The sequence below is a fragment of the Myotis brandtii genome, unplaced genomic scaffold (genome assembly GCF_000412655.1).
Source record: "Myotis brandtii unplaced genomic scaffold, ASM41265v1 scaffold1080, whole genome shotgun sequence".
NCBI lineage: Eukaryota > Metazoa > Chordata > Mammalia > Chiroptera > Vespertilionidae > Myotis > Myotis brandtii.
This window is the reverse complement of record NW_005353677.1, coordinates 364,065-379,210: the sequence shown is the minus strand read 5'-3', so window position 1 is coordinate 379,210 and position 15,146 is coordinate 364,065. Positions and strand designations below refer to the sequence as shown.

Here is a 15,146-nt window from a genome sequence, read left to right as displayed (position 1 = left end):
CTGGGTGGAGGGGAGTTATGGTGGGAAAAAAGAGGAACCAATGTAATAATCTGAACAATAAAAATTGAATTAAAAAAAATAAAAAAAAAAGAAAATCAGAAGTGTATTCCAGTATATATTTCATCATTTATCCCAATTGCCTCAAAAAATGACCTTTATAGCTGGTCATTTGTCCTGCCTCAAGATCCATTCAAAGTTTGTACATTGCATTTGGCCATTATTTCATTGCATTTGGCCATGATTTCATCAATCTAGGATAGCTCTATCTTCTTCATGACATTGAAGACTTTGTAGAGTCCCAGCCAGTTGTCTTACAGAGTGCCCCAGGTTCAGAAATTTTTCACTTTCTTCATGATTATATTCAAATCACATTTCTAATAAGAAATATTATAAGTGATATTGTGCACCTGCCACTTTATCACATCAGTAGACACATAATGTCAGGCTGTACCACAATCATTGATAATGTTTAGTTATGGTAGTGACTGCTAGATTTTTCCATTGTAAAAGCACATCTTTGCTTTTGGAACTCATAAGTAATATGTGGGAATGCTTCTTTAAGACTGTATATATCCTGTTTCCCACCATGCTTCCACCTACTAATTCTAGCATTCATTAATGATTCTTATCGAAAACATTGGTGCTTACAGTATTGTGATTTTTAAAAACATCCTATCTTTTTTTTTATTTTTTTATCACTTTTTAGAGAAACATTCAATTTAGATTCTTAGGGAATCATTGTTATTTGAACTTATACATTTTTGCCATTGCCAGGAGAAAAACTTTCAAAACAGCAGTTGCAGAGTTCTAACATCATTAAGAAATTAAGAGCTAAAGACAAAGAAAATGAAAATATTATTGCAAAGCTGAAGAAAAAAGTTAAAGAGCTAGAAGAAGAGTTGCAACATTTGAAACAGGTGAATGTTAATTGTTTTCTATATAAATTGTTATTACTATATGAACAGTTCATTGTGGCTTATAAAATATTTGGAATGATTTATTGGGATAAATCACATGGGAAGTATTTTTCAACAATTTAATAGACAAATGTTAAGATTATTATTTGTTGTTATAATACTTGAGATTCCTGGAATACACTTATTTACCATAGTGTTATTTATCGAAGAATACTTTTGCCTGTTTTTATAATATAGGTCCTTGATGGTAAAGAAGAAGTTGAGAAACAACATAGAGAAAATATTAAAAAACTAAATTCTGTGGTCGAACGTCAAGAGAAAGATCTTGGCCAACTTCAAGTGGATATGAATGAACTTGAAGAAAAGAACCGAAGTATTCAGGCTGCTCTTGACAGTGCATACAAGTAAGAAAATGAGTAAATATGCAACTCATTCACAATCTGTTAAATGCAGGATGTTGAAGAAATCCTTTTTCTATTATCTGATCACTGACAACACGTAAGTTTAACTATAAATGAACTTGAAACTTTTCAAAGCAAATTCAACAGAGAGTACTTAACTGCAGTCACTGTTTATTATGTGGTGAACTCTCCCTCATTCTGTAAATCTGATGGAAATCTACATGGAACCTTCATATCCTTGGCCATGTAATTACTGTAAATTATTTTACTTAATTTATCTTTTTTCTTAATCCTCACCCAAGAGAGAGAAACATTGATGAGAAAGAAACATCATTGATAGGTTGCTTCCTGAACGCCTAATGGGGTTAGGGCCTACAACCCGGACATGTGCCCTGACTGGGAATCAAACCTATGACCTCTTGGTTCCTGGATCGATGCACAATCGCTGAGCCACACTTGCCAGGATCCCTTAATTTTTAGAGAGAGTGGGAAGGAGGAAGGGGAGAGAGAGAAATACCGATGTGAGACACATCGATTGACTGCCTTACACATGTGCCCTGACGGGCCAGGGATGGAGCCTGCAACCACGGTACATGCCCTTGTCTGAAATCGAACCCGAGACCCTTTGGTCTGTGGGCTGACACTCTAATCACTGAGCAAACCGGCCAGGGCTACTGCATATTATTTTAAATAAAACTTACCAACCTAATTTTTTTAAGAGAACTTACTGATCTCCACAAAGCCAATGCTGCAAAGGCTAGTGAGGCACAGGAAGCTGCTCTGAGTCACGAAATGAAAGCTAAGGAAGAACTTTCTGCAGCTCTAGAGAAGGTCCAAGAAGAAGCCCGTCAGCAGCAAGAAGCATTAGCCATTCAGGTACGCAGTGGAGGATGAATTACATCCGCTTTTTAGATCCTGGTGCTTCTGTGAATTAAAAAATCCGTTAGTTTGAGTCAAACCTTCTTTAGTGGTACATTGTTATATTTCCTTTATAATCCTGTTAGGCTAACTTAATTGTGTATTTTTTTAACTGTTATTAAAGTGATGCTTAAATTATACAAGTATTGCTTAATTTTTTGTGAATTTCAGGCTTATTTGAGAATATTATGAAAGCTAAGGACCTCTTACCAGAGAAATGCATGTATTCAGAAAAATACTAAGCATTCATATAATTTAAGGAGAATCTGTGTAACTCCATGAAACTCAGATGAATGAGGAATCCCCAAATTTGTCAGACTTTGTCCTATAAAATCATCAGTTGATGGATATTTGGATTTTTTACACTCTTTGTTAATATGAAAAGTGCTGTTTTAAACCTTCATTTATAATTTTTTGTGTGAACATATATTTTAATTTCTCTTAGATATGTACCCTCGAGTCATATGGTAGCTGTATATTTAACTTTTTTGAGGAACTGCCAAACTTTTCTGCAAACGTGCATCATTTTACATTCCCACCAGCCATATATGAGCGTTTTAATCTCTCTACATCCTTCCCAGTATTCCTTATTGTCTATTTTTTTTCAATGTAGCCCTTTTAGTGGGTGTGAAGTAATATCTGATTGTGGTGTCAATGACTAGTGATGTTGAGCATCTTTTAATGTACTTATTGGCCATTATGTATCCTCTTTGGAGAAGTTTTTTCAAATATTTAAATCCTTTGCCCATTTTTAAATTGGGTTGTCTTTTTATTAATCTTTATATATTCTACATACTAGACCCTTGTCAGATACAGGATTTGCAAATATTTTATCCCATTCTGTATAGGTTGTCTCACTTTCTTGATAGTGTCCTTTGATGCACAAAAGTTTTTTCATTTTGATGAAGCAAAGAGGCAAGGAAGATAAAAAGAAAAAATATATATAGTTTACTATTTATACTCTTGACAGCTTGCTTTATTTACAAAATAAAGTATCTTTGTGATTATTCCATACTAGAACATAGAACTTTTGTTTTAACCTAAAGCTTTTTAAAAAAATTATTTTTTACAGTTATAACGCTTCATTGTATTCAGTCAGTTCTTAATAATGGATATTTGGGTTAAGTCAGCGATGGTCCATACTCCCCTTGTGTTTCTGCAACTCTATCACTGGGATAGAGAAATTTTATTAATGTTTTACATTAAAAATACACTAGAAAAATAAAATAATAAAGAAAAATTGGAGGAATGGAAATTAGAGTGTAGGGCATTATCATTCATAAAATCATCACCTTTAGGAGTACTGTCAATTTTGTGTGTTACCTTCTTGTTCTTATTTCCATGTACATATTTTTATACTTTATATATTACTTTACAGTTTTTTTCATTTAAGATTAAATCATACATTTTTACATGTACCATAATTTTTAATGAGTATGCTTATGTTGTATTGAGACTTGTAAAAATAGATGACTACTGATGGATATTTACAATATTTCATGATTTGTGTGTTATTGTTGATGTAGCTGACAGTATAGGAAACATGTCTGTGTTTATAGAGATCTGCTTCCATAGAGTGAATTCTCAGGACTAGCTCTCATAGCTCAGGTAGCTGTCACATGCAGCCTGCACTGCAGACATATATGGATACGTCATCTCTTATATTATGGGGCAGCGGCTGTGCCTTGTATACACACACATACATTTTTTTTTGCCTAACAGCCTAACAGTACTTTCCTTAGTACAAAGTGAACATACATATAGTTTCGGAATTGCTTGATGAATGGGATGTGTGATAATCATATGTTAAAGCTCATTGGATAGTATAGAGTATTATACATGAACAGTAAGTCAATAGAACATAGAATATGTAGTTAGCAGGCAATGTTCGAGACGGTGATAGTGTATTGGTTTTCCTCATGCAGGTGGGGGACCTGAGGCTGGCCCTGCAGCGTGCAGAACAAACAGCTGCCAGAAAAGAGGATTATTTGCGCCATGAGATCAGTGAACTCCAGCAGGTGCTGCCACAGTTCTTTTAGAAATAAAAAGTGACTCAGCGGGTAATGTTCGTGGAATTGGGAAGATTACTCCCATATGTATTGTTTGCTATTTTTTTGTGGCTTGTGTGAATAAAATCAGAGTTGGAACCTTAAAAATATATAAGAAAAGCCCTAATTCTGTTTTAGAGCAAATCATTTTATGAAAAATTTATTCAGTATTGTTTTCATTTGTAATAGCTGTCTTATTCATTATTATCAGTCTGAGCACTGCCCAGTTTTTGTTACCTGCTATTCAGTTCCAGTCAGTGAGCATGCATAGGAAAAGGGAGAGGCAATGCAACTCCGATCAACTTGCCTGTCTTAATAAGTACTTAGAAATTTGGATGGGGAGGCCACTACAGGGAGGTTTGGACGATATTTGTGTTTACCTTATGATGGTCAAAGGCTCTCTTTATCTTAGAAAATGCTTTCTAAAAGAGCACTTATTTAGATAATCATGCAACATAACTCTAACTTAAGGATTGAATAATTATAAAATAATTTAATTCAAAAAGTAATTCTATCTTGGAGAAATAATTTTTTCCAGAAATCCCATAAAGTTTGTTTCCTAGTATTTTTATTGTTGTCAGTGGTAATAACTTAAGAATTTCATAATTCAGAGACTCCAGGAAGCAGAAAATCGAAACCAGGAACTGAGTCAAAGTGTTTCGTCAACAACAAGACCATTGCTTCGACAGATAGAAAATTTGCAGGCAACACTAGGGTCCCAGACATCGTCGTGGGAGAAGTTAGAGAAGAATCTCTCTGACAGGCTGGGTAACTGCTTTAGTTCTTAAGCTCAATGCAGAAGCCTTTCCATCTTGTCTATGGAATTGGGAATGGTCTGAAATTGAAATTCACTTGATCTGATAGTTGTATTTTGTGTCTGACTTGTAGATTTTCACCTCTTTTCCTGTTTTACATTTATTTTCTAATATCTTTTTTTTAAAATATATTTTATTGATTTTTCACAGAGAGGAAGGGAGAGAGACAGAGAGTTAGAAACATCGATGAGAGAGAAACATCGATCAGCTGCCTCCTGCACATCTCCCACTGGGGATGTGCCCGCAACCTAGGGACACGCCCTTGACCGGAATCGAACCTGGGACCCTTCAGTCCACAGGCCGAAGCTCTATCCACTGAGCCAAACCGGTTTCGGCATATTTTCTAATATCTTAATTGATTCTCAGATCATTTGTTTTCCCTAACACAACATATCAGATACTGTCTAAATTACTTTCATGTCATTTTTTCATTCATTTTTACAGACTACTGCACTCAGTTTCCCCCTTGTTTGTTGCTAAATCTGACCTTTTTCTAGCTTGTCTGCAATAGTGTGGAAGGTACAGAATAGATATGTTGTAGTCAGTGGAGGAACTCCAAGAGCAGAGCCAGGTCTATGGAGGATCAAGGTTAAATAAATCTAGTATTCAGGTGCTATGCAGTCCTAAGATTTCATATTCTGTTTCTTTACAGGAATGCCCCAATTTGCCCTTCTGTGCTGTTAATAAAAAGAAAATTGTTTTTCCAAGATGCTTATTCAAGCACAGACAGGTGATATATGTATATACTAGATATCCCAGAAGCTAGCAAATTCATGAAAAGTCCATGGAATTTGAGAGACATCATGGTGTAGTGATCAGAGCAGACCTGGACTCAAGGCTTTGCTTTGTTTTGTTTTGAGTCATCCAGCTAGACAGTCTGAAGCGAGTCACTTCCCTTTTCCGGGCTACTCACTGGAAGTCCTGAGCAATGAAGTAAGTTGGTGGCTTTCAGACGGCCCTCGCAGGCTCCTCAGGGCTGTCCCGGTGCCAGGGAAGCTCCTCAGTGATGTGCTGGGCCTGCCAGCTGCCACAGTGGAAGTAGTGCCTCCGTTGTCTATCTTTTTTTGAGTTCCGTGTCGGATTTTGTCTCAGAAAAGACTTATCTGGTTAAAAAGAAAATCACTGAACTAGATGACTCTTCATATATTGTTTAATTTTTATGTATACATTTTAGATCTGTCATTTATCTCTGTCAGTTTGAGACCGATTTGTTAGGAAATGTGAGGTATCTGAAAATGACCCCTGAAACAAATACCTATCTAGCAGTAAGTGGAGGCTAGAAGCCCCGTGTTGGTGGTTTTTACACTGGGGTCCGCATGCTCTCGGGGATATGTGGTAGAATATAGGCAGAGCCACAGGACACACATAGCCTGTGATGCTATTAATAGGACCATAGATGCAGTATAATTGAAACGCTTTATTGAGGTAATTGTAGATATACATGCAGTAATAATTCTCACTTTCTCCAGTATATCCAAATGCTAACATTTTGCAAAATTACAATATTACAACCAGGGTATTGACACTGATAGAGTTTACTGATTTTATTCAGATTTTCCCAATTTTGCTGGTACTCGTTTGTGTGTGTGCGCTTCTGTGTGTATATTAAGTTCTACACAATTTTACCACTTGGTGCGGGTTCATGTTTTCATCACTATAATAAAGATATCAAGCTGACATTTGGGGATTGGCTTTTTTGCTCAGCATAATTCCTTGGAGATGTATCCAAGTTATTGTGTGTGTCAATGATTAGGTTTTTTATTACTAGGTGTTTTTTCATATATAGGTACCACGTTTTGTTTACCTGATGACGGCTGTATGGGCTGATTCTAGATTTTGTCTGTACAGATAAGCTGCTATGATGAACATTCACATACAAGTTTTAGTGTGAACATACGTTTTTTATTTCTCTGGATAAATGCCCAAGTATGCAATTGCTGAGTTGTTTGGATAGTTGTATGTTTAGTTTTTAAAGAAAATGCCAAACTGTTTTCCAGAATGGCTGTATGGGAGTAATTCAGTTTCTCCATATCTTATTTTAAAATTTATCTTTATTGTTGAAAGTATTACAGATGTGCGCCCCCCCCTTTTTTCCCCATTGACCCCCTTTAACCTGCACTTGCCCCTCCCAGGCCTTCACCACACCATGATCTGTGTCCATGGGCAGTTTTTCCATATCTTTGCCAGGATTTTGTGTCTCCCTGTTTTTTATTTTTCATATGTTTTTATTTATTTTAGAGAGAGTGGAGGGGGGAGAGAGAGAGAGAGAGAGAGAGAGAGAGAGAGAAACATCGGTGAGAGAGAGAAACATTGACCAGCTGCCTCCTACATGGTTCATACTGGGGATTGAGTCCGCAACCTGGGTATGTGCCCTGACCAGGTATGGAACCACTGACCTTTTAGTGCTGGGACAATGTTCAACCAACTGAGCCTCACCGGCCAGGGCCCTGTTTTTTATATAGTCGTCCAGACAGGTGTGCAGTGATATCTATTATGATTTTAATGTGCATTTCCCTGATGACTAATCATGTTAAACATTATTTCATGTGCTGCTTTTATTTTTAATTTATTTTTATTGCTGAGATGTTTATTTTCTATTTGTGCATTCTCTTCAGTGAAATGTCTGTTCAAGTCTTTTGCCCATTTTCTAATTGGATTGTTTGTATTTTCACTGCTGAGATTTCAAACTTCTTTATATATTGTAGATACTAGTCTTCGATAGATAGTGTGGTTTGCATTTGTTTTCTGCAAGTCTGTAGCTTGTCTTTTCATCCTGTTCACATAGAGCAAAAGTTTAAAATTTGGAAAAAGTCCTGCCTTGGGCAATAAGCAGTTAAGAGTTTTAAGTGTGGCTACTTGTATCATTGAAAGTCAGAACTACTTGGTGTCTTGGCCTCTTGGGTATCGGTATATGTGAATTTTCTCTTTTTATCCTCCATGCAGGTGAATCTCAGACCTTGTTGGCAGCAGCCGTTGAAAGAGAACGTGCGGCTACGGAAGAACTCCTTGCCAACAAAATTCAGCTGTCTTCCATGGAGTCACAGAATTCTCTCTTAAGACAGGAAAACAGTAGATTTCAGGCCCAGCTAGAATCAGAGAAAAATAGGCTAATAAAACTGGAAGATGAAAAAAATAGGTGAGCATATTTCTTGAGTTATTTTTGGCACTTGATGACATTTTAAAGCACTTAAAACATGTGCCGTTGGCTTTTAGCTACATGGCCCTGAGAACTGAAAATACATACTCTTAAAGTTAGGGCCATTAGTAATAGGATATTACATCAAGACATAGTACTGGGATTCACACGTATTCTGGAAATTGTGTTGCATGTTCTATATGTGCATTTTCTAGAGAAAAGATTCATTGCTTTAATCAGATTTGTTAAATAAGTCTGTAACCAGAAAATAATTTGGAAACATATTGGAGTTATTTCATTGGAGTTATTTTTATATTACAAGGGTTTTAGCAGTGTTTCAGTCTTTCTAAATAAATGTATTGGTTCTTTGGAAACCACAAGCTATAAAATACATCCACCTGAAATTAATATAAGGCTATCTTTATATAAAGGCTATGATTAGTACATGTTTACCCTCAGTTCTTTCTTGGAAATTTTACTTTTAAAAATGTAGTCAAGTAAAAATGCTTTATAAAGTAAAATACCTGAACTTTTGCAAACATTTTCATTGGACCCCCTAACAACCTTTTGCAGAATCTGAACATATGGAATGGTTGCATTCAAAATTCTTTTAGGAAATCTCTTTTTAAATGAAATCTTAACCCAAAGCACCAATAAATACAATGCACAAAAGTAGTAGTTTGGCTTCTGAGTAAAACCCAAGTCGTCTGGAAAAAAGCAACAGTAGGAAAATCAGTCTGGTAATAAAAATGACTATATATATGTAGCTGGAGTTAATAAAGTAGTGAGTTTTTAATAGTCTGTACTATCATCTTTATTGTTTTGTTTCGTTTCCTTTGGCTTAATAGGTACCAGGTTGAATTAGAAAACCTAAAAGATGATTATGTGAGAACACTTGAAGAGACAAGGAAAGAAAAGGTATTTCTGTTAGTTGTTCACTCACCTCTTAGGGCTAGGGGATGGTAGCAAAGTAATGACAAGATGAAATGAATGAACTTACTGCTTTTGGGACTTGCTCTTTAGTAGTAAGACAACTAGGTATATACTTTATGCTCCTAATTTTGAAATTGACTTTTGGGGATGATTTAGTACAGGAATTATCTAACTGTATTTCTGTCCATTAGACACTGTTGAACAGTCAGTTAGAAATGGAGAAAATGAAAGTTGAACAAGAAAGGAAGAAAGCCATTTTTACTCAAGAAGCAATAAAAGAAAAGGTATTGAATTTTTTGGTGTAACCGGTTAGTAGCTGTTGTGATTAATCATTGTTTTGTAATTTTAGTTGCACTTTATAAATAACATTTCTTATGTCTAAAATCAGTAGGATGATGAACCCTAATAATGTAATCAGTGTCTTGTTCAGAGTAGATCCAAAATATTTTGAGTTTATCCAAACAGATCTGTGATTTCTAGGATTTGAATTGTAGAACCTCTTTTTAAAAGTGAGTTTCCTATATTTAAAGTATTGGCATGTACTCGGTAGTTAGCATAATATATAGAAACTACCTGTGTCAACATTGAAATTACCTTTTAAATTTATTTGGAATTTTAAAAAATACACTAAAAATAAAGTAGATAAGCCAGAAACTTTTTATGGTTTATAAAACTCATTGGTAATCTTATTCTAAGGAAACAGGTTTACCCCCACTAGCATGGCTCAGTGGTTGAGGCTCAACCTATGAACCAGGAGGTCACAGTTCAATTCCCGGACAGGGCACAGGCCCAGGTTGCGGGCTCAATCCCTGGTGTTTGGGGCATGCAGGAGCAGCCGATCAACGATTCTCTCTCATCATTGATGTCTCTCTCCCTCTCCCTCTCTCCCTCTCCCTTTCCCTTCCTCTCTGAAATCAATTTAAAAAAAAAAAGAAAGAAAGAGGTTTAGTCTGCCCTGGCTGTTGTGTCTCAGTGGTTATAGCATCAGCTCATGCACTGAAGGTTCAATTCCCAGTCAAGGGCATGTACCTGGGTTGCAGGTTAAATCCCTAGCCCTAATTGGGCTGTGTGCTGGGGCAGCCAATTGATGTGTCTCTCTTACATCAATGTTTCTCTGTCTCTTTCATTCTCTCCCTCTCCCCCTTCCTCCCTTCCTTCTACTCTCTCAAAAAATCAATGGAAAAAATATCCTCGGGTGAGGATTAAGAACAACAACAGAGGAAGAAATAGGTTATATAATAGGAAGCAGTGAGTTCATATAATTGTTTTAACAAGAACATTTTCGCCCTAGCTGGTTTGGCTCAGTGGATAGAGCGTCGGCCTGTGGACTGAAGGGTCCTGGGTTCAGTTCCAGCCAAGGGCACATGCCTGGGTTTCGGGCTCAGTCCCCAGTGGGGGGCATGCAGGAGGCAGCTGATCAATGATTCTCTCCCATAATTGATGTTTCTATTTCTCCCTCTCCCTTCCTCTCTGAAATCAATAAAAGAAATACGTTTTAAAAAATACATTTTCATTCCATTAAAAATAAATCAGATTATGTTGTTGCAATATACATGAGTGCCTAGATCAGCGGTTCTCAACCTGTGGGTTGCGACTCCTTTGGGGGTCGAACGACCCTTTCACAGGGGTCGCCTAAGACCATCGGAAAACACATATATAATTGCATATTGTTTTTGTGATTAGTCACTATGCTTTAATTATGTTCAATTTGTAACAATGAAATTGGGGGTCACCATAACATGAGGAACTATATTAAAGGGTCGTGGCATTAGGAAGATTGAGAACCACTGCCCTAGATGATTTGACCAAGTCTGTCTATACTTTCAGATTACCAAATATTGTGCCTTGCAAGGATAAGACTTCAGAAGTTATATCTGTAACATTTTATGAGGAAGTTAGAATGAGTCTTTGTATTTTTATTTACCACTTCGCTCTTAATCCTAACTGAATTTTTTTCTTACTCCTTAAAGGAACGGAAACCATTTTCTGTTTCTAGTACGCCCACAATGTCACGATCAAGTTCAATAAGTGGAGTTGAGATGGCAGGGCTGCAAACATCTTTCCTGTCTCAGGTGATGTTTTAGTTCATACTAGTGGCCTGGTGCATGAAATTCGTGCACAGGGGTGGGGGTGGTTCCCTCAGCCCAGCCTGCACCCTCTCCAACTGGGGACCACTTGGGGGATGTCGGACTGCTGGTTTAGGCCCAATCCTACAGGGATCAGGCCTAAACCGGCAGTCAGACATCTCTCTCACAATCTTGGACCGCTGGCTCCTAACTGCCTCTGCCTGCCAGCCTGATCACCCTTAACTGCCCTCCCCTGCAGGCCTGGTTGCCCCCAACTGCCTTCCCCTGCTGGCCCGGTCACCCCTGACTGCCCTCCCTTGCAGGCCTGGGTCTCCCCCAACTGTCCTCCCCTGCAGTCCTGTTTGCCCCTAACTACTCTCCCCTGCAGGCCTGGTTGCCCCCAACTGCCATTCCCTGCCGGCCCGATTGCCCCTAACTGCCCTCCCTTGCAGGCCTGGTCCCTCCCAATTGCCCTCCCCTGCAGGCCTGGTTGCCCCTAACTGCCTTCCCCTGCAGGCCTGACCACCCCCAACTGCCCTCCCCTGCCGGCCTCGTTGCCCCCAACTGCCCTCGCCAGCAGGCCTGGTCACTCCCAACTGCCCTCTGCAGGCCTCCTGGTTGCCCTGAACTGCCTTCTCCTGCCAGCCTGGTCACCCCTAACTGCCTTCCCTTGCAGGCCTGATCACCCCCAACTGCCCTCCCTTGCAGGCCTGGTTCCTCCCAACTGCCCTCCCCTGCTGGCCATCTTGTGGCGGCCATCTTGTTTGTTGGAGTGATGGTTAATTTGCATATTACCTCATTATTATGTAGGATATGTGCTTATTCCTAAACTGAATAATGGTAAAAGGAATATGCAGGTAGCAGTTAGCCTATCATCATGATCTTGCCATTCCATAGGCAAGTCATCTGAATATTTGTAAAACTGAGGAAGTATAGATGATTTTCTGCCTTTGAGAGGTAGACATTTTAAAGCAAGAATTGACAGATCATTTGTTTGAACCTTATAAGGGCATACAGTCTGTACTATCTGAATAACTGTGTGTTTTCTTAACATAGGATGAGCCTCATGATCTCTCACTTGGACCAATGTCTGTATCAGCAAGTGGAAGCAATCTTTATGAGGCTGTAAGGATGGGGGCAGGATCCAGCATTATCGAAAATCTACAGTCCCAGCTACAACTAAGGGAAGGAGAAATTACTCATTTACAGGTATTGGAAAAATTAAATACGCTATAGAAGTAGGTGAAAATTTGAGGGCCAATAAGTATACTTGAATTTATATTCACCTGAATTCTGAGCAAGTTTAGAAATAAAATGAAATAGTGGCATGTGAAGACCAAAATGTATCCTATGTTAATGATAAGGGCTGGTTGGAGAAATTCACCAAGGATAAGAGCCAAGTGAGCCTGCTGAGGGCCAGAACTGGGGAGACTTACTTACCTCCATCACGGGAAATGCTGGGCTGGAGTGGGCCTCCCAGGTGTGGTAGATGCCCAGGTAAGACTTAGGCATCTGGGAGCAGAGGGCTCCTTTCAAGCAGCTTTTCCACACATTGAAAAAAAAAAGCTGTTGCCCAGCTGGTGTGGCTTAGTGATTGATCATCCATCAGGGACCTAGAGGTCACCATTCTGATTACTGGTCAGGGCCCAGGCCCCGGTTGTGGGCTCGATCCCCAGTAGGGGTGGGGTGTTCAGGAGGCAGCCTATCAGTGGTTCTTTCTCATCATTGATGTTTCTCTCTCTCTCCCTCTCCCTTCTGCCCTCTTTAAAAAATCAATAAATAAAACATAGTTTTAAAAAAAGGAAGCTTCTGATTTGAGCATACCGATTTTATTCTTCCTGGATTTACCACTCATATAAGTTGCTCTGACTTCCCGTGAGGAATGAATAGAGCAGTGGTTCTCAACCTTCTGGCCCTTTAAATACAGTTCCTCATGTTGTGACCCAACCATAAAATTATTTCCGTTGCTACTTCATAACTGTAATGTTGCTACTGTTATGAATCATAATGTAAATATCTGATATGCAGGATGGTCTTAGGCGACCCCTGTGAAAGGGTCGTTCGCCCGCCAAAGGGGTCGCGACCCACAGGTTGAGAACCGCTGGAGTAGAGAGACTACAACCTTGTGCACATGAAAGTAAACATTGTAAGTGGGAAGGGAGGAGCCACTCATCATATCTTGCCTTTTAAAATATAATGTAGTGAGAAATGTTAAAACGTTTAAACTATTTTTTGTTAAACTTGATACACTCATAAGTAAAACTTTCCTCATTTATTCCCTTTGTATGACTTTAATAAGTTGAAAATATTACTCAATTAAAGAAGATCTTGAATTGGGAAAAAATAGGTTAGAATAATCTTAATACTTATGTTTAGGTAGCCCAGAATGCTATGCTTGAGGGACCAAATGAACATTTTTGGTAGTCTGTCAATATGATCAACACAGTTGGAGATACACTAAAGTATGGTTTTATTTCTCAGGGATTTTGTAGTAATTTAGAATAACTGAAATGCTATTTCCTTAGAGTAGATAAAAATATAAGGTTGCAGATGATTGAATTCTCTTTAGTTCTTTGTCTTTCATGGTACACCCTATCAGTGGTGCACCTCTGAAGAAAGTTGAAACCTTTTTTTTGTCACTATTTCCTTTTACTTAAGAGCTACCTCATGGTTATATGCTGTTACATTTTTCTTTAAAAATAACACATTAAATATGTTTACATTAGTAGCAACATTAAACGAGTTATATTTTTGTCTAAATTTCTTTCTGATAATGTTTCTCAGGTAGAAATTGGCAGTTTAGAAAAAACACGCTCCATAATGGCTGAAGAGCTAGTTAAATTAACAAATCAAAATGATGAACTTGAAGAGAAAGTGAAGGAGATACCCAAACTTCGAACTCAGCTAAGAGTAAGTATTCTTCACTTAAGGTGAACCTCAGATATTTTAATCCAATTACATTGAATCTCATATTTTTAATTTATGTAAAATGCATATGTGTTAATGATTTATTTGAAAATTAGAGTATTAATATTTCAGTAAATAACTTTAAAGATAAATCTTTTATCTTGCTTGTCTCATTATACAGTCAAAGCATTTTTCACAATCATGTTTAATCTCATTTGGAAAATAACTAGATTTTATTTGGCCAAGGATCATTTATAAAACACTTTTGTATTATCTCCATACTACTTATTTATTGATATTATATATATCATAATTAGCATATTTGGTATTAGTAGTCACTATTAAGCCATATTTAATTTGGGTAAATGCCAGGTAATATTTAAACCACAGTGAACCAAAGAGATTAAAATATCATCAGATATGCTTCAATTAATTGGAGAAATCACTAATTAGGCTATATATGGGGGAAATTGTAGATGTAGTGGAGCGATGTGGTAAGATTGATAGCCATTTGCCCAGCCAGCTCAGTAGTTGACCTATGAAGCAAGAGGTCACAGTTCAGTTCCTGCTCAGGGCACATGCCCTGGTGGTGGGCTCAATCCCCAGTGGGGGGCATACAGGAGGCAGCTGATCAGTGATTCTCTCTCATCATTGGTATTTCTATTCATGTCTCCCTCTCTTTTCCTCTCTGAAATCAATAAAAATACATTAAAAAAAAAGATAGCCATTTGGCTTAGGTTTTGTTTTGTTTTGTTTTTTTAGCATTTGTAAACATTTAATTAGCATCTTTTGCATTAAAAATAATAAACACCTACATATTCAGGATTATCTTGTTTTTGTTGAAGGTTTTCACTGAGAAAATTTTTTTTTTAATTAAATCTTTATTGTTCAGTTTATTACATTTGTTCCTCTTTTTTCCCCCCATAACTCCCCTCCTCTCAGTTCCCGCCCCACCCTCCACCCTCACTCCCCACCCACTGTCCTCATCCATAGGTGCACGATTTT

The 15,146-nt window shown here is 37.8% G+C and overlaps 1 protein-coding gene across 1 annotated transcript in view; it reads left to right on the top strand.

Annotated features, from left to right (window-relative positions):
- The window catches only part of TMF1 (TATA element modulatory factor 1), a 36,961-nt gene that overhangs the window by 13,568 nt on the left and 8,247 nt on the right, over positions 1–15,146 (top strand). Inside the window, exons 5-14 of the mRNA XM_014542491.1 lie at positions 775–917; positions 1,155–1,321; positions 2,038–2,194; positions 4,896–5,052; positions 8,043–8,235; positions 9,084–9,153; positions 9,360–9,452; positions 11,139–11,240; positions 12,291–12,443; positions 14,019–14,144. Coding sequence (XP_014397977.1) covers positions 775–917; positions 1,155–1,321; positions 2,038–2,194; positions 4,896–5,052; positions 8,043–8,235; positions 9,084–9,153; positions 9,360–9,452; positions 11,139–11,240; positions 12,291–12,443; positions 14,019–14,144 — 1,361 coding nt within the window. The remainder of the gene's footprint in view (positions 1–774; positions 918–1,154; positions 1,322–2,037; positions 2,195–4,895; positions 5,053–8,042; positions 8,236–9,083; positions 9,154–9,359; positions 9,453–11,138; positions 11,241–12,290; positions 12,444–14,018; positions 14,145–15,146) is intronic.